Below are 20,749 nucleotides of genomic sequence, written 5' to 3'. Positions count from 1 at the left end.
TGTAGCAGTATTTGTAGCCTGGAGTCTGCAACAAAACCTTAATTTAATATTTTAGGAGTATAAATATGCTGTTGTGACTATTCCATTGGTGCAATACCTCTGTGCCAGCATCAGTTGAAGCAAGAGCTGTGTATGGCACTGTGAAAGCCCTCAGCTGCACAATGGATTCAAGACCCTTTTTTCTTGTGAACCAATCCCTAGATTCTTACTGGAGCAAAATCTGTGGTGTTGCACAGCTTGTATTTGCCCTCTTCACACGTTTAGCTCAAAGGAGCACTGGTGGGAATCCTCTGTTTGTGCAGTTCAGGTGCATACTCAGTCACAGCACTGTGAGGGTAAATGAAGGTGATTTCATGTGTCTGGTTTTTTATGTTGGTTGGAGACCAACACTGCACGCAATTTTCTGTGGTTTTGGAGCTATTGCTTCAAGCACTCAGGAAAATCTACAGGCGTGTGTACATTGAAGTCAGGATGTCAATTTAAATCGGGATAACTCTTTTGGAGCAGTTCCACACCTTGTATGAAAATGAGCGAACTTCTGGCTGTCTCATTCTCCTTTAACTTAAACAATTTGCATAGTGCAAAATGGCACTCCTTTTTTATATAGCTTTTGAGGTTGAGTTTTGTAGAGCAGTTTTCAAAAGCTACTGCTTGTATTAAAGAATTTTAATATATTTTGATGAAAAAAATCAAGGGATAATAAATTGATGCTATCGCTAGAACTGTGCTTTTATGCATCTTAGAACCTTGAACTTTTATATTAAAAAAGGTTTGTTATCTATATCATGAAGGTTTAATAGTTATCATTGGAAATTTTTCCTGCAAATTTAATAACTTATGCACTTTGGTGTGCTCATATATACTTTTTTGAGGGACATATATTCCTGTTAAAATGGAATGTTCACAGTAAAAAAAAGAAAGATTTTTAAAAAATACATGATAATTAATAAAAATACCTTACCAATGCAAGTTCTCTGAACAATTTTGGCAGCTGTTTGTTTTATTGTTGAAATGGTATGAACTGTGGATCATAGGTAATAGCTGTTGTCCAGAGAAAATTCACCTGTCATTGTAACCCTAGAAATTGCAATATATGTGCATTTCATCTGCCAGTGCAGGGTGCCGGTTTGTCTGATTGGTGACTTTTAGCTATCAGGTAGGCCGGGTTTTCCTGATTGTCTTACTGATTAGCTTACGTTTAGGAATCCTGGAGGATCATGCAGGGTTTTGTTTTGTTGTTTTTGTTTTTATTTTGTTTTGGGGTTTTTGTTTTTGTTTGTTTGTTTTGGGGGTTTTGGGGGTTTTTTTTGTTCCTGGAAAAAATTTCCAGGGGAAGAAAGAAGACAAGCATGCCATTTAGGATTGACAGGAAAGAAAGACTTACAGTTCTCTTAGGCTTCCTATCATTTTGAGCTGAGTCTCAGAGCATTGAAAAGCAGAAGGTTGAAAAATATATTTATTATCCTAGCTATGAGTCATTTTTCCCAGATGAGTGTCAGTTTTAAGATTCATTGCTCCAATAGTCCAATGGTCACCTACATGTTGTATTATTTGAAATCCAGTAGAATGGGAAAAAGATTTGGTGATTTATTTTTATTTTTAAACTAACTCTCACCCCAAGGGGCTGATTTTCTCTGATTCCTGTTCCAGTATTCCAGAGAGATTCAAAAACACAGAGCAACTTGTTTACTTAGCAGCAAGAATGCAAAGATAAGGTCCTTTTGAAAAGTTCTAGCCTTATTCTTCACCTTGTACTGTTCTAATGAAAACAATTTACATATAGTCCACCAGTCCACCTCAGAAAAGACAGGCAACTTACTGAAATGCTTTCATAAACTGTTGTCCTTTTTAAAGTAATTTTCATTCCAAATAAGGAATCATATACAAAATCAGTATTCTGAGTGTAGTTAATTACTACAGCAATTTATTCTGACTAGTTAATTGCCGTGTCTTCATACTTCAGGTTTTTGGTTGATTTGGTGGGGTTTTTTCTTATCATGTTTGGTCGATTTTCTTGTATTTTGCTTTGGTTTGATAATCCTCTAGACTCAAAGGACAGTTGCAATAGAAATACATCATCTGCACAGTGCATTCTGCTTTCCTTTGTTCTCACTTCAATGGTATGTTATCTTATCAATCATGTTCTGGGAAGAGATCTGTGCTTTGACTCCTCCCTCATTCTGAAGAATGAATGAGGCTTTTGTAGGAGTAAAGACTAATGGGCCCGTCGCTCAGGAAAAAACCTCCTGTCATACAATTTTACACTCGCAGGCTTTCTACAATGATCTATTTCTTTGCTTTCATAATACCCTGTAAGCAGGGTACAGCTGGTACCTCAACTCCAGCTGAGCTGTGGAGGTCTTTTCTCTGAATTTCCATCCGTGGTGCCTGCAGGTGATCCTAGAAGTATTGCCAGAAAGAAGGACAATAGACTTAGCATCACAGGGAAGCAGTGGAAACGAGGACAGAATTTCTTCTGCTGGGGAATGAGGGAGAAACTGGAGGATAAAATATGATGCCCTTTTTTTCCTTTTATTTTTGCTATTTTATTTTTTAATAAGGAAAGGGAATGGTATCCTTTCAATACTTTATACAAAGTGTATGCATTGGACTATAACCTTCCTTCAGTCAGCTCTCATCTTCTATTTTCTCATTTAGGACAACTACTTTTCAAATTCCTGTAGGAGTAGGCTGTTTCACTTACAGTAGACTCCATTTCCTCTATGATCTGCCTATCTAGAGTTCAGGTGAGATAAGAGCTTTAGCTTTGTAAATTATTTGGAACAGAATGGTTTCTTCAGGCACCTTACAAAGTATCTTGTGCTCCTAGGCAGTCTCAATTAAAACTCTGGTAACGCTTGGCAAATACAGCAGAAGAAGAAATACTGGTCAGGAACAGCAAATCAAAATGGATGTGAATTTACAGGAAAATGTTCCACAATATTTACACTTAAACATGTAAAAAGGTAAAGGAATAAACAGGAGATGGAAATCAATTTGCATAAGTAAATATCTGAAAAATCAGCACTTATTAAGAAAATTTTTAGATCCTTATTTTCTTCTGAACTTAAGAACTGTAAAGAAAAAAAGAGAAGAAAAAAAGGAATAGGAAGAAATCTTAATATACCAGTCTTCAGACTTGGGAGACATTTCCTTGTTCCCATGACCCCAATCCATTTAGAAGATATATATGACCTCTTTTTTTTTTTTTTAAATTAAAAATTTATGGACAGTTAAAGATGTATCTAAATCCAGAACAGGACAATGACTTCTCCCTAGGAGTGGCAGTACTTCAGAGATAGTGTACTGTCAAAACCCACAACAAAAATATTTTTTCAAAGTATTTTCTTCAATGGCAGTATTTCAAATGACTGTGATGAAATTCAAAGTCACTGCCAGGGAGCATCTGGGATAGGTACTGTCTCTGTAAATTTTCTAGTAGCTTGCAGAAAAATCTTGTCTTATGTCCTATCTTTCTGTACTAAAACTGAAAGGGACATTCATATTAGCCTTATTGCTCTGGTTTATCAAAATTGATTTCACATTTTTCTGTCCACATGTACTTAAGTTAGTTTAAACCTTTTTCAAAGCAGTTATTTTTTCTGGGAAGTTACTGAATGCATCTAAACCTATTTTAAGGGAGTGTTACACCAGTTTAAATTGAGAGTGCACTACTTTTAACTAGATTAATTTAAGATTGACCTACTTGCACAAGTGCAGCTTTTTAAAACAGGGCAAGATTTAGAAGTAGTGCTTGGGGAAAACAAGGATTTCTCGAGAGCTCAGTTTTCAAGCACATTAGACATGATAAGTAATGTACCAATTACTGGATAAAATGTGACCATAGAACTATGTCTTCCAGCAGCAGAAAATATTTGGCAAAAAACTAAGTGTAGATAAACACAGTTGATCAGTAATGGTAATTTGATACTGTTATCTTCATATTCACATCAGAAAGAGAAATAGAAGTCAAACTAAAATACATTATCTTTTACCTCTGTAGCAAATTTACCAAGGTAGCTAGTGTACCATACTGAAATTCTGCAGAAAACCATTCTTCCATCAAAGAACATACAATAAATAATAACAAGTGAAACTCCATTACAGAAGTAATAGATGGTTCAGTGTACAGTGACATGTAAGGAGAATATTAATGCATGCTACTTACATACATGTGGAATATTTGTAATGTGTGTATGCATAAAACTCCGTCTTTGGGAAAACAAACTCAAAAATTCAAGAATTCAGTTATTCAGTTTTGCTTATTTTTATTAACTCTCCGGCATTCAAAAAAATTATTCAAGTTTGCAGGCTATAACAAGAAAACAAGCAAACAAACCTGTCACTTTGTACCATGCTGTTTGTAGATTGCCAAGTAAAAGCTTCTTGGACCTGATGCAAATACAGTGTCCTGTGTAATGTACTTGGACTCCAGTTAGTGCGTAGATTCTGCTGTGGGCACTGTGCTGGCAGCCAAGAAAAATTTATGAAAATCCTGATCTCTGAACTGCATAGATCAACTTGTAGTAAATTTCTTTTGGCTGCCAGTGTGGTTGACACAGTGCAGGAGATATATGCTGCTGGAAATGTGAACCAGTGGAGTTGTGAAAACCATCTCCTAAGGGAGCTCTGTGTCTTGAACAGTGCTCATGCTGTGGCTTGGTATAAAGGAAGCCAAGCATTACAGATCAAAGGAAGCTCTGTATTACAATGTTAACATGGCTTTAATTTTATAAAACATAGTGCTCTTAGTTGATTATGTATGTTTTTAATAAGCAATTATCAACATCAAATTTGATCTATAACCAAGCAGTGTGACCTTGCAGTTGTCACGTGCTTATTTTCTAGTTCTGCACTAGGATAACTATGTAAAAGATTAATATCTTACTTGAATTTTTATTTTATAGTAGTTGTGTATGTGCTTGTAAACAGAGAATTTCAAACGTGGGTTCAGATCAAAGGTTATCCTCCAAAATATTCTGTCTCCAGTTAATAGCTATTAACAGATACCTAAGGAAGAGAATAAGAGCAGGGTAAACATATGGCAATAAAACCCCAGCATATTCCCTCTTAGCTTCCAGTGATCTGCTCATTGAATTTCTGAGGCACAGGCCATATTTTTGTGTTTAGTAGCCTATGAGGGATTTCCTTTCATTAATCAGTGTAATCTCTTTTTGAACTCGTGTAAGCTTTTGGTACCCACAACATCCTGTGACAATATGTCCTATAGTTTAAGCAGATGTGAAATACTACTTCTTTCTGATTTTTTTTTTAGACAGATGGACGCTCGTATTATAAGAAAGTAGTTTTCTAATAATATTATCTATTCCATTCATATTTTATGGCCCTCTGTCATATCTTGTTTACAGGATAAAGAGACCGAGACTGTTGAGTTGCAGCCTTGTTTATATATAATTATAAGGTTAAGGAAGTACAACTTCCATTTTACATTGAAACTATTTGAGTGCAAAATGAGAGAATTAGCAATATTATAAAGGATGACAAAACCCAACTATTACATTTATAATATTACACAATGATGAAGATGCCAGGATAATATTTCAAAGAGCTTTGCAAGTTGTGGGCATATGGAATAACGATTGATTCTTTTAATTTCACCATTTTCCCTGAAATCCAATTTAATTCAGGAATCAATTAACACCAGTAATACTTTCTGTCACAAAACTACACAGTCTTCAGTATTTAAAAGCAAACCAGTCTTTCCCTTATCAGTAAGCGCATTTTGTGCTGATAGAACTTCCTCCGTCCTTAAATTTTCCAAACCTTCCTGGATTATACTTTCTGGTGTGCCCCTGTCCCATATCCAGTCATTCCAAGATCTTACCTAAAATCTTAACTCTCAGATATCCACCGTCTGATGCATAAATTGTATCCTTAAAAATATTATCATGGTATGCAAAGCTGCTCTTGAGAATAGAAAGATCCCTTTCAGCTATTGAAGAGGTGGAAATGATCCAAAAAATCATAAATGGCCCTGACTGCTTGTGAGGACTCAGTCATTGGACATAGGACTATGCAGATAGAAGAGGATCTGTTTGCTGGACCCCATCTACTGGCTGGAAGCCAGATGATGGAAAATGTTAACTGTTGGTAAAGTACTGACCTCATTTTTATAATTTTTGGGGAGGATTTTGCTTTCATGGAACACCCTTTGGCTTTGAGGAAAGCACTTCATTTGCATGTTTTTAAAAAGGAAATCTGTTTAAAACTGGCAGTCAGTGAAAGAAGTCTTGTAGATGAATCCAGCCCCATCTTCTAGATGTGCTTGACTAGATGCTTTTAATACATCCCAGGGGCTCTCAACGTGCATTATCAAACTCTCAGCTTCCTTCTTGGCCTAACATTTCTATATGCCCTATTATGCAAACTGAAAGAGAGGCTGAGGAATATAAGAGAATTGACTTTGTGATATTCTTAATTAAAGCAGTGGGATTGTAGACTAAGATGCACATTTTACATTGTGCTTTTCATGTCTGTAGAAGCAAGGTGATATTTAAACTGTAGGTTAATTGCCAGAGATGGTCCTGATGCAGGTTGCAAACCAAAAAGGCAGCACAGCTCAAGCCACTAAATTGCATATTGCTTCCATCGTGGCGTAGGTAAACACAGATCATTGCAAGCCTATATGGAGCAGTTAGGGAAGTTGCAAACTCAGCTATCCATTCAAACTGCAACTGGAGGTTATTTCCCACTTACCAGGGCCAGCAGAACCTGCTTGCTTGCTTTCATTTGCCATCTGCCTCAGTTTGCAATCAGCTGGCCTATCTTAAACTGCTAATGAAAAGTGTTAAAGCGGATCTGGCTGACTTTGCATAGAAATAAATGAGGAAAGTTCACATTGTCTGTTACATCGACTTTGCTGCCAAGGAAACATCTAGCTGAAAGGCAGCATGGGTCCTTGCAGACAATTTTGGCAGCATTTGCACCTACAGTCACTGAAAAAGAACTGCCTTTTTTGGTTTTGTGGGTTTTTTTTTTAATTTTAAAGATGTCTTTGTCTCAAACGACTGTTTATGCAACAATGAAGTCAAGTTTATCTCCCAAAATGGATTCATTTAATCAGACCCTCGTATTAGTATATCAGGAGAATTGAGTTTACGTGAAGAAATTTGGTTGAAAAATGTGAAATTTGCTTGAAAAATATTTGTTAAAGGGATTAATAAGTTGAAACTAACAGTGTTGGAGTTTTTGGCTCCTTTTTGTCATTCTCATGTTCCCCCTGCAGTATATGAGAAAAGAGTATTGGGAAGCCATTTTTGTTCAGGCCAATAGATTTAATTTAAATGAGTCCAAACATAAAATGTGGGCCAGCCCCTTCACGATTATTTTTATGACCCCACAATCTCTCACACACAAAAAACCCCTAACACTACATATACAACAAACAAACAAACAAATAAATACTCCTACCTTAATCTTTTCTCCTTTTAGAAAGAAGCTTAGCAGATTTTGAGTACTGAATCTGAGAGAGTTTTATATAATTCTTACATCTTTCAGAAATTTTTAGAGAATGGGGGAAAAAAGGGGAAAAAAACCCCATGTTCCAGTTCTTTTTATTCTTATCCTCTATGCATTGATATAATTGTTTACCATCAGTCTACAAAAAGGCAATATTTCTTTAAAATGTATGATAAAACTAATAGTAATAAAACTAAGGCTAATAATAGAGAAACTGACTGATGAGCCATGAGATTTCACACCAGAGACTGAATTTCAGGTTCTTGAAAGATTATTTACTATGGAGAGCTTGTGAAAAGCCATGTCTCAAACATGTTGAGTTAGAAAAGAAAAAAAAAAGAGAGAAAATCCCTTTTATTATTGCAAATAAGTCGAAAACAGTTTACAACTCAAAAATCAGATAATGAATGAACGGCTTGAAAATATTTATTTTTCTTTTAAGTCTGGTCTCCTAGTAGCAGTAATTTAGGAAAGAGGCATTATCCATGAACGTAAAATTCTCCCTTTAGACAGAAAGGGACATCTCAGTCATTTAAAGCAGGTTTAGCATTCCGACTGCCATGTGATCCAGGGTTCCTCAAGTCTCTATTTGTTGCTAGGGCCACTTAATGGAGACTTTTTCTTCAAGACAGCAGATTTAGGAAATACTAAAGATGCTCTATAGAATATTATTACTGTATTGCCATCTCATTTCCCCTGCCTTTTTAGGGGCAAACAGAATATAAAAAATCATGCTGCTAATTAATATGGATGTTGTCATGGTTTCCTGAGAGAACAAGACAAGGATTTTACAGTAATTACATATTTAATTACATTTTTATTTATTAAGCAGAAATGTAATGGATGTTGAAAAAGTAGAAAGATGTAGATAACCCTAAAATATAAGATAATACTATATCTGAATTTTAAGAACAGTATATGATTAACTAATGAAAGATTTTCTACAATATTAGTGTTCTCAAGTCTAGAGTATAATTAGTGCTTTTCCTGACAATTCTTCTCTTTAAAATGCCCAAACCATATGTTCTTGAGGCCAAAATGGTTTTAATCTATATTTAGACTTCCTAACTGTTTGGGTTCCAAAAAGTGCTGAGCAGCTAACTCCAAAATCTGGAAACATATACAGCTAAAACATCAGGTTGTGAAAAAAGATGAAAGCAGAAAAATAAAAAAAAACCAAGTAAGTTAAAAGAGCAACATTTTTTGTTTGGGTTTTTGTTTGGTTTTTTTCTAGTGAACAGATTTAAGTCTCTCCTTCAAGTCAGTCTATGATAAGTACTTCCTGGGTTTGTACATATATCACTTAAGTCCATATCCTGTACTTCTATAATTAATGTTTTGCCAGTGACTTAAATGAAAAGAACTAAGTCAAAAGCCTGAAGACTTGAGGGGGTGGAATTAATCTGACCATATGTTGATGTTTATATCTGAGTTAATCTGATGGAGTCCCTTTAGAGTTATAGGAGAGATACACTGTCTTCCTGGGTAAGGTGTGTTGCATCCTGAAGGAGGTGTCTAAAACAAACTAGATGAATCATGTTCTGAAATACCTGTTTCTCATCTCTTGCTGTGAGAGGTGCAGGTAGAGACATTTGTTACAGTTTTGAGTAGCTAGATAACTTCCGCCAGTGATGTTGAATGGTGCCATTTCAGATTAGAGGAGAACTGAAGTGATAAGAACTTCAAAATAGCAGCACCAACCAGGGTCAAAAGAAATCTATCTCAGCCCTAGAGATGGATGTTTTGGGAGCAATTCAGTACAGCAGTCAGAAAAGGCATAGGCTGTTCCCTGCTGCTCTTGGTATGGCAGGACAAACACTTGTATTGGTCTGACTATGGTAATTCACGAGTGGGTTGCACCTCTGAAATTTTGAAGGCATAGTTGGTAGTATGGTGATGTGTAAACATACTTTTAGTTTCCCATTGCTAAGAATCATACAGACCACCTTTCTTGCGATGCAGTTTAGAAACTGATACTATGTAATTATGAGGAAATGGGATTACCACTGATTATTCAGGAAGCTGAAGATTTGGTAGTTATATGGAATTAATGTTGTTAGCTGTGCTTCAGCTAGCAGTGCTACCAGAAGCAGCAAAAATATTAGGGCCTGAGCTTCAGGAAAGTTATCAACTAAAATACAGATATAATCAACTGTCACTTCTTAACTGGTTTTTGTTTTTAATGATCACTTGTGACACTGGCAGGGCTGGCCATAGTGGCTGGCAGAGGTGCAGAGATAATGGTCCCAACCTGCCTGAGTGTGGGATGTGGCAGAGCAGATGTGGAAAACTGTGCCCCCAGTGACTCAGTGTTCTGCTCTCTGCTTTCCCAGTGGGAATCTCTGGTCTGAGAGCCATCAAACATGGAACCTCTGGCACTGTCCCTTCTTCCTGCTGGGGCCAACTGCTGTCGCTCCAGGCTGGGGTCCTGCTGAGCTCCTAATTCAGAGAAGGGGAAGTGTGCCAGGATTGACTTCTGCCCTGGTCTACATTCTCATGTCCAATCTCTCCTGAACTTTGTCAGGGACAACGTATTCCTGCCTTCGTCTTCCTGTCTAAGCAAATTCTTGCATAGGCTTGGCTTCCTTCTGCTGGGAGGCCCAGGAGTATGGCTTGGCTGCCTGACCATCTTGTCCTCTCCAGCACCCTTTGCTCTGCCCTCTGCAATCTGTCATCCTGGAGGCTGCCCTTCCATGGCAGGAGCTCAGTCATCTCCATGCCAACAAGTGCCAAGAGTCACTAGTGCAAACCGACCGTATTCCCCGAGTTCTAGAGAGACATACAGTGGTCCCTCCAGCTAGAGGAGCATACAGCTGTATGGATATAGAATCCTAGGATCTTAGCAGGAGGTTGTCCAATATATCAGAGTATTTCATATGAGTAAATTTTAACAAAGTAAAACCAAAGTAGCAGATTTGTCTTTCTGTCACTTTCTCTGTATACAGGATCCCCAGTTTGAAGTTGTCTTAACTTAAAATATGGTGCAAAGGTTTCCCTTTGAAGTCTGCAGACTTCTTAGAAAACTTGTCTTCTTTTCAGATCAGAGAACTTTTAATGATTTTTTCTTCTAATCACTTTGCCAATTAGGATTCAAAATTCCCATTTCTTTTTATCACCAGTTTAATGAAAAAAACCCAAACCATGGACAAATCTATCTTGACTTTTTTTTTTCTTAATGTGAATTTAAAAAGAAAAATAACAGTGAAGGAAGAATTGTTCATATAAAAACTTTATATATATATACAAACCACTATGTCACTGTTTCAAAGCTCTCAAAGTTCTATGTCTGTGTTAAGATACAATGGTGTGTTAATAATAATAACCTGGTTTTGATGGATTTAATGTGATTTAATTTAGAGGATATCATAATTACTCTCAGTAATTTAACTCATACAGGGTAAAAAATTTATCTAACAAAAATTTAGCCAACATAAGATTGCCACATAAATTAAATTCTATGTGCATTCTGTTGTGGGATTTCGGGGATTTTGGTGATCTTCAGGACTCTTTCAGATTTCTAAAAGGTGGTGAGATTCTAGAACAGGGTGCCCAGAGAAGCTGTAGATGCCCCATCCCTGGAAGTGTTCAAGGCCAGGCTGGATGGGGCTCTGAGCAACCTGGTCTAGTGGAAGATGTCCGTGCCCATGGCAGGAGGGTTGGAACTGAATGGTCTTCAAGGCCCCTTCCAACTCAAACCATTCTATGCTTCTGTGATTTCTGCCCCATGACAGATTACATCTATTGTGAATATTTGCAGTATGACTTTGACCTTCTTCCTAGCATTTACGAATATTTCTTCATAGGAGGACACACAGGACATAGGGGTAAATGAATAAAAATAAAAAAAGCCACCATGTTAACAAACCAGCACTTTATCTGAGTGGCTTAGAGGCAAACCCTATATTTTTTTTTGTTAAAGCAGCGGTTCAATTTTAATATGGCCTCATGCACAATTAAGACTCTCTTACATTTATTCTCACTCAGAGTGCCACATAGCAGTGGTAGAAAAATGTACATTCCCTTCACAGGAAGGACCCACATGGACCAGACCATGGAGGATAGCTGAGAACCATGTGATATCTCATGCACATATCCAAATCTTCAACCCCAGCATGTATTCATTTTCACAGCCTTAAGAAAACAGTTTTAATTACTTCTCTAGCTTATTCTTCCCACTAAAATTAAAAATAGAAACAAAGAAAAGTCAGGAAAGAGTATAAATAGATAAGGCTGTTACAGTATTTGCAGCATTTCTAGTATGAAGACCTTTTCCAGCAAAAATGCAAAATTCCATTAAAATCCAAATTTATTTAAGATAGTTATTGTCTAAAGACGACCATGAAAACACCCAAAATAAAACTTTTCCATCTGTTAATCAATATGACCTTATTACTAATAGAATGAGAATGCCATTTGAGAATAATATACAGTAGTAGACCTGAGTGATGAAGAAGTTGATCCGAGGAGCTAGAGATTCAACCTAAATGTGGGAGTTTGTTTAGTTTGCTAGGTTCCCTGTCACAGCAGGGTTTCCTCAAAGCATGAAATAAAGCCATAAGCATTATATTTTCAGAAGGAACACATACCATCATATTGAAGCAAACTCTCATGTCTTCTCTACCTCCCCTAGGATCATTTCCAGCTTCTTCGCTTGCCTCTCTTTGGAGAAGTTGGTATTGATTCACTAGTCAGAATAGTTTTCAAATTTTTTCAGTTCTAGTGATTGAAACTGTGAGAAAAAGTGGATATATTCTTATATCCATGCTTTTTATAGGAAGAAATTTAAGAATATCTAAAGTAATTAATTCCACCCATTTCAAGCAATTTACTAAAAGTTGTACAATGTGCTTGGTAACAGATCTAAGTAGTAAATCAGAAATTCTTATCTTTTTCATGTCTTTGCCTTCTAAAGTACAGACTGATATGCATTATAAAAGAAAGTGGGGTCCTGACTTCTAAATTATGCCCACATCATGCAGAAACTGTAAAGCACTGCCAGGAAGGACTTACACACGGCTAAACTCAAATGTTCTCAACATGTCTCATCAATGATCTGAGTCACCTGAAGACAGCCTTGCTCTGTTAGAATGTGCCCTTGTCAAATTTCAAGGCAGCAATTTTAAATTTCACACAAATCTGTTCATCTTTTTAAAATAGAATAGTTTATCAAAAATATACACGTACGGGTGTAGGTATTCTAAATTATGCACAGAGTAATTAGCACAAACTTTGTATATAACAAACTGTCTGTACCTCCCATTCTGTCTGCATATATATATATGTATATATGTATATCTCACTAAGCCTACTGGAAAGGAGTTTATCGTGTGTGTTATGTATTAATAGAGGGAAAGAAGGCATTTTTTATGTCACTGTATTTTCTCACAGTGAAAAAGCCTAGATATATAGATATATTATTGAAAAATGATTGTTTAAAATACCATGTGTAAAAAATAGATACACTAAGTTCATATAGAAAATGGATATTCTCTATATGATACATTCTTATTTAAACTGACAAAAAATTAGTTTTGTTCTTCATTTTTTCAAAGGTGCTCCATCCATCTTTTAGCAAAACTTCCTTTCCAAAATAACCACCAGACTACCAAATTTTAGTGCCAATGGCAGTTGAGATAATGTCAAGAAACTATATAAGATTTCTTAGACTGGAAAATGTAGCACCTTTATTTGGGTAAGAGTATTCCTATAATTTATATTCAGGTCCATGTATATTCTCAATATAGCGTATATATACATATAAGGTGCTTATGTAAGTGCATATGTAATGTATATGCTCAGTTCTGCTGTATTGTAATAAGGTTATAGAGAGAAAGAATCTTCTTTTATGACTGACTGTTGAAATATCATCTTCGAAATTCTGTCCTGTCTGGAAAGGATAAAACAAGATAAAGCTTTTTTTTTTTTTTTTTTTTTTCTTTCTGTATGCGTGTGGAGTAAGAATCTTACTCTACAATTTGCAGCATGTCAGCTGTTTGGATGTGTCAGGTGGTGGTACAAATGAACAGAATAATGAAAATGCAAATTCTGCTTACATCGAACAGAAAGTGATGGGTATTTTGTGTGTGCGTAATATTTCTGATTAATTGTAAGTTTGCCTTTGAGATACTGTCTTGTTGGTAAAAGGACTATAATAGAAGTCTTGTGCAGATTTACATTTCAGTTTGATATGAATTTAGTTAGAAAACATCTATCTACATCACATGAAAAATTAAATAAAATACTCTTTGGAAGAAAGAGTGTATGTCTATGTATAAAACAGGAAGAAAGAGTGTATGTCTATGTATAAAATGTCTTTGTATTTTTACAGTTTGTCATTTGAAATTCAGTTTCTAGGGTTTCTTTTTCTTTTTCCTCTGGATGGAAAAGTCTTCAAAATTGAGGTCACGCGTTAAGCCATAAGGGTATGGCTTTTATAAATTGAACTCACATACCATTTAAAATGGAAATTAATATCTTCAGAACTAGGTTTTCTTAGTATCTTAATGTGGACAAGCATATTAGCTTTGTTTATCTGTAGATGTGAAAAATAATGTATATATAGGCTAGAGGGAAAGTCTTCCCCATACAACATGCTCCACACTGCTGGCTGTTGAATATTTGATATATTAGTACATATTTATATTCTGTAGTTTGGGCAGTGTTTGTAAAGTCAGGCAGATTTAGTGCCTAAAATAGTTTATAGCCTCAGAGAAAAGTGTCAGTATAAAAATAATAATTTTATCTTAGTTCTTTACACACAGTACCTTTTTTTTTCTTCCCTTGTGAAATCAAACTTGAGATAAAATCAGAAAAACAATTGCAATCTTTTTGAGCTTACAGCCATTCTATTCCAAATCTCCATGCTAATAGGGAACACAAGAGGTGCACAAGTTTTGGGCTAGTGAAATATATTTCCCAATATTTTTCTACTACTCTGTGGATATACAACAAGATGTAACTGAGATTATCACAATGAATATTCACCATTGTATATCTTTTGGTGGCAACTTTTGCTTTAAAAATCATTGTAGTCATATGCATTTTAACTCTGTTATGACTTGTTAAAGTTTGTGATGGTGCTTCATTTTGCCGTGTGGACTGAAATATGTCCTACTTGGATAATGTATACTGACATATAGAATCATTTGGGACTCTCTCCTTCAGTGGTAGCAAATGAAAATGTAAAAACTACCCAATGTCAATAGGATAAAAAGCTAGCCTGAGCTAGTATGAATGCTCACGGAGCACTGGCCAAGGAATTGAAGGTGGGCTACTGTCAACCTTGCAGTCACACTTCTGTGCAGCCTTGAGAAAAAGAGCAAGCACTTGCAGAAGGTTGTCCTTCTGCACTCTCAGGAGCTTTTTACAGTAGCATTGAGGTACTCCGGGCAAGTCTGCGCCCTAAAGCAAAGAGGCACTGAATAATTTTTGCCTAATTAGAGAAATCTAATCATATGCAAAGCACAAAGGGTGGAAACTAAGATAGTAATAAGTCCCTACCTGTACTGGACTCAGACAGCTCATCTTGGGATGGTTTAAACGTGAGTTTCAATTGCACTAAGTTATTTGGGTCAGTTTAAATTCAGGATGCCCTGGAGACAATCATGACTCTTGATGGAAATTGTTATGAATAATGGGGCTATTTGACTACAAGTAGAAAATATGTTCCCTGTTAAATCATTGTCACCCCAGGCAAGAATATTATTCTCCCAGCTCTTTCCTGTGACCTTCTCACTTCCCCCTTATTCATTTGCTCAAGGGCTGTTCTGCCTTTGCCACACTTAATGGCTCCCCTGATGGCTACAAGTTGCATTGCACGAGGTGGAAATAAAGACTAAATCCAGAGGGGCAGTCAAGACACTGAATGTAATGTTTGGGATTTTTTTCTTTTTTTTTTTTTTCTCTTTACATAATCTCCCCTATCCAAAAGACGAAAAGAGAAACAGCCAGCGTCTGCGTAATATCTGTTGTCTGACATGGTCCCACTGTCACTTAGAAGTACTACTTTAAAAGTCCTCTACCACATGCTTATTATCTGTGATTCTGGAAGGAAGATATGCCAGTAGCTGAAAGTCGATTTTATTTATTTCCCTGTTGCTATTTATTTCACATCTTTCAGATCAACATGGAACAAAATGTAGAAATTCCAGAAAATCTGTAAGGGAACTCAATAAGGACTGATAAACAAAGATGTATTGATTCTTCATGTATTGCATAACTGGCACAAATAGAAGCAATAGACTCTTCCAAGACTGTTGATTAACTGTGGCTTATTGAAATTTTAGAAATTATAACAAGTTAACTTCCCAAACCTCCTGCCTCAAACAGTAGAGGTAAAACATGCAGAACACTCCTTGATCTACTGATACTAACAAGCCTAATGATAGTGGTAGAATAAATACTATTCATTCAAAACGATTTGAAAATTGTTCAGTACGTAATGTGGCCAACTTGTTAGGGCATTTCTTAATAAGACTTAGACTAGTTAATATTCTTAATTATGATGTAGGAAGCATGGTATAGGAGGGAAATTTGCTTTCAGAAGGTCTGAAAAGCAAAAGAAGGTTACTTCTTAAATACTCAAATTAATACCCGGGAAAGAAATTTTGAATTCTAATAAACCTGATTTAGAACCTTCACAAAACTCAGAAAAGAATTGAAAAATAATGTGAGACTTTTCATGATAGTATGAAAGCTGTAGTACAGTAACATGCTCATCTTTTTAGTCTTTCCATCTTAAACCTATGATTATTTAAAATTACAATAATTGTTCCATTATAAGTGCAGAATGAAAACCTTTGCAGAGTTCTTTCTGTGCATCACTTCCTATGCGGAGTTTAGCTACAGAAGCTGTGGATTTTTCATATGAGATGATGTCAACATCAGCTTTGTTTGCATATAGAAGGCCAGATTCAGATATCAAGAGCATTTGTCATCAGGACAGTCAGGCTTATCAAACCTATTGAAACAGCACATTGACAATCTGCTTTTCTATAAAAAGAACTGCATCTAAGAAAAATATTGTCATAAAACATTTCATCTGGAAACCACATAATTATAAATGATAAGATAAACTCATTTCTAAAAGTACATTATGTCACATTAATTTTTGAAAGATGTGATTTTTCTGCACAGTTATATTGAATAGAAGATCAAGAACATTTAGTTTTCATATTTTCAAATTAAGAATCAGAAGTTTTGTTATGAGAAGACTCTGTGAACTAGGAATATAGTTTCACTTGTGTCTGTTTTCATGATTTCATTCAAACATTTATTTCACGAACATCAGCATGGCTTCAGACATCGTGAAGGCATCTACTGCCAAGTGTTTCCTCTTTCATATGTACTTTGGATAAAGTTTATTTTATTGTGTCAACAAGAGGAAATACTTGAGAAATTGAAATACTGTCAACTATGTCCTCAAAGTTCTGTAATGTATATACGTGTAATTTTGTTGCTGATGCAACTTAATATTATTACTACTGACATTTAAAAGTACTTCCAGATCAAGTTCCAGCAGTGGAAAATAACTGTCTATCCCCAAAGAATCTACAGATTATAGGATAAGAGTTAAAGATGAGCATAGGCCTTTCATTATTTATACTTCTCTTTCAACAAGAAACGACTTACTATAGGTAACACCAGTTTCACATAAGTGCAGTGATTAAAAATTAGATGGTCAGCATAAGATGCTGATCTAGAGTATTTCTCTTGTCAGTGGGACAAGATCACAGTTCTGGAGGATGGTTCTTCCCATCCCTAGGTGGTGAAATGGGCGATATTCTGGATGTGACCCTTCTCAGATGACTGGAATCTTTCTCCTGATGTAAAATATTTTTCCAAAGCCTCATTTTGTGACAGGTTAAGTATGACAGAATCTGTATGAAAGAGTCACAGAAAGATATGCAGAATGATGTCTTAGATGAGTAAGAAGAGACAAAATTAATACCATAGATGTCCAGCTCTGAAACTTTTTTTAGAAAAGATCCCATTGGCTTTGATTTGTATTTGCTTCAGAAGAGTGCAATAATTCTACTGCCAAAGTTGTGTCTAATACTCTGTAATAAAAAATATAAAGATGTTTTCAGAAGAGAATTACAAAAACATTAAAGTGGTCTATAATATGAGTCCATGTTTTTGCGTTTTTCTTTAGTTCTACAAAAATAAAAAAAGCTCTAGTACTTAAATAAGCAACTACACTTCTTACAGGGAAATTGCACAGTGAAATATTTTAGGACATCTATTTTCCTTATTAGGATTTCAGTTGCAGTGATTCAGAAATGGACAACATCTACATATAATCAGCAGGGGTCTGATTACAAGTGTTTGAATGACTAGGTGCCCTGTGGGGTTTGTCCTAAATAGGTAGTCTTCAGTTTGTGAAGTTTACCAAACAAAGTCAGGATATTTTCCTTTTGGAGCTATGTCTTGATGAAAGCATTTTTAGTTGGGTTCATGGCAACATCAGGTTCAAGTCATAAATTGCACAAAAGCCTAGACATGAACTATGACAGTTGAACCCTACACTTACCATGTGTATCAATTAAAAAGGTTTATGTTTATGATGACTGTAACAGTACCATACATTACAGCATAATGCTTTCCTTGTTGGAAAAAAAAAGAGAAAACTGCCTTTTCTGCCACATTATCCTTGGTATCCTTGATGATCCATTAATTACTACACATTACCTTGTGAAATTCAAATGCAGTGAAAACATCTTGCAAGTGCAGAGACCTCTATGTGTGTTATTTTTGTTAATATGTTTGTGGATTCAAAAGTCTTCTTTCCTTTTCTTCTCTTCACAGGAAACGATCTCTTTCTAGTTGCAGTGCATGAACTTGGACATGCTCTGGGCTTGGAGCACTCTAATGATCCCACTGCAATCATGGCTCCATTTTACCAATATATGGAAACTGACAACTTCAAACTACCTAATGATGATTTACAGGGCATCCAGAAGATATACGGTATGTCATGTTCTCATCAGACAATGCAAGCTTTTCAGTTTAGAATACCTTTGAAGTCCTCCTGTCCATATCACCTCTCCGAAAGAGTTCATTAGTGTGGGCTTCACCAGTTGTTATGCCACAGGCTCTATGTGAGTAAAACATCCAAAGATTTTGAGGACACTCTTACTTCGTTTCTCATTCTTCTCAACTTATATTCAAAATCTTCACTTGCCTGGAATAGTAATTTTAAATGTTTTAAAAATCCATAAAGAAAACATATGCAAAAGGATTCCAAACTATGAAAATATTAAGAAATGCAGGCCTTTAACTACAATGAGATTATTTACACAGGTGTCCAAGCTCATGTAACTGGATGAATTGATTGCTTCTCAGTTTACCAGTTATAATACAGAAAATTTCCCTCAAAATCTGAGGTCCCAAAAGCACCCTTTCTTATGAAAAATATAACAAATTGATCTCAAAATAATGTTATCACCAGCCCCTACAGAGGGTAAAGAAGGGCCTACTTCTTTAAAATATGTTAATTTATGTTTTTTATGGCCTGATATAAAATACACATGGTACAAATTTGTTCTGCATTTAACAAGGCAATTGAATTTTTTTTAAAAATTCAAAACAATAACATAATTGTGATTATGGGTTGAATGTAACACTAACTCCCATATTACTATCCCTTAAATTTCCAAAGACATAATTTTGGTTTTGTTTTTGGTTTTAAATAGTCTTCTATTTTTTTTTTTTTAAATATACTTTATTTTTAGAATTGAAAAATCTGTGGTATCTCTGTGTTAACGCTTTGTATCCAGTGTATATAATTTGGAATTGCATTGCTTAATATTCTTTAATTAAATTTGCATTGGATTAAATTTTGTACTCCCAATTTTTCCCGTGTAAAATTTGTCATGTTTATGTTGAATATTGTGAGGGCCCTTCCTTCTTTATCTTTTCTACCAGAAAGGGCAACTATGATCATGTAGAATTACTGTATTGCTAACTTGACATCTGCAGCCTCCATGGTGTAATAGTAACAAGAATTTTAAAGTATCATATTAACAAGAACAGATATATATTTTCATAAAGCATAAATAGCAATTTCAAAATGATTGGCTGATCAAGTTTTGTTTGGTTGGGTTTTTTTCCTGTGTGATTAGCTGGAAGGAAGGTTGTTTCTCATGACCTCATGAGCTGGTAGTCTAGACTTAAGGGCTAGACAAGAATACTTTGCTGAAAACTAGCTGCTAAGCTCAAACAGCTGTGGGCTATACATTAGGAGAAATGTGTTACCCCTGGGAAGTAATATCTGACATCACCACCAAATGGCATAAAAAAACTTTGATTTGGGGTTAAAAACTTTCCAACATAGGCTACTGCTAACTGATTCCTTTGCTCCCTTTAAAATCAAGATGTGATCTGGAATCATATGCCTCAATAAAAATGTCACACCTATTAAAATAATTACTTTGGTCTGCAGTATTCCTTGAAATACTGTTATTAACTGTAAATTATAAATGTCACAAGTCTTAAAATTGTGAATGAAATAAATGCCTTAATAAATTGCATGACAACCATTTGGCGAGTTTAAGATTTCCTTACATAATCCATCTTGTTCTTTATAAAGTATGTGGTTTTTTTGTAAAATTCTCAGAAATTTGAATGCCATTTGTGCAGTTTTAGAGTTTTCTTACTATTCAACAGTGTTTCTGAATCTGGTCATGCAAATGGTATTTATTTTTTAAAGTCAACATGTATTATCTATTTAAGTGATTTGAAGAGAGGCCTAAATAGAATGAGCAAAAATTAAAACATTCATCTTGTTTCCAGAAATCTTATGGATCCAAGTGAAGCTCCTTGTCTTTTTGTCCATGAAAAATAAATGTTACTAATATGTGTAGAGACGGGAAGGCATTTTCAGTATACTCATTTCAAGTCATTCAGTATGTGATTAAGGTTATGATCAGTATCTATCTGGGATGGCCTGATGAATTTCAGGTAGAGATATTATGAGTGGGATAGTCATTTCATCAAACTCTGTATATTGTGACAGATAATATATTTGAAAGAGAAAAAAAGTGGTTTAAGACTGCTCTACAGAGTTTCAGTTTTTCACTTGAAGAACATATGTGAATTACGGAAGAGGAGTGGTGTAGTGTGTGTAGAATGCCCAGGATTTGAAGTCCAGTTTTAGGAGCTCCTGTACACAGCAAGGGACATTGGAAAAAGCTGGGAATGTCCTGTCTCTAATGAATGTGACATTACTTGATCTAAAAATTTGGTCGGTTGGAAATAGCGGGTATGGTAC

At 35.5% G+C, this 20,749-nt stretch overlaps 1 protein-coding gene across 1 annotated transcript in view; it reads left to right on the top strand.

The window, feature by feature from the left end:
• Positions 1-20,749, top strand: part of MMP16 (matrix metallopeptidase 16) — a 174,535-nt gene that overhangs the window by 99,792 nt on the left and 53,994 nt on the right. The window contains exon 5 of the mRNA XM_010405008.4: positions 18,286-18,447. Within this exon, the coding sequence (XP_010403310.2) occupies positions 18,286-18,447 (162 nt within the window). The remainder of the gene's footprint in view (positions 1-18,285; positions 18,448-20,749) is intronic.

Source organism: Corvus cornix, chromosome 2 (genome assembly GCF_000738735.6).
Source record: "Corvus cornix cornix isolate S_Up_H32 chromosome 2, ASM73873v5, whole genome shotgun sequence".
Lineage (NCBI taxonomy): Eukaryota > Metazoa > Chordata > Aves > Passeriformes > Corvidae > Corvus > Corvus cornix.
The sequence above is the reverse complement of the archived record's forward strand: the minus strand, read 5'-3'. Positions and strand labels throughout refer to the sequence as shown.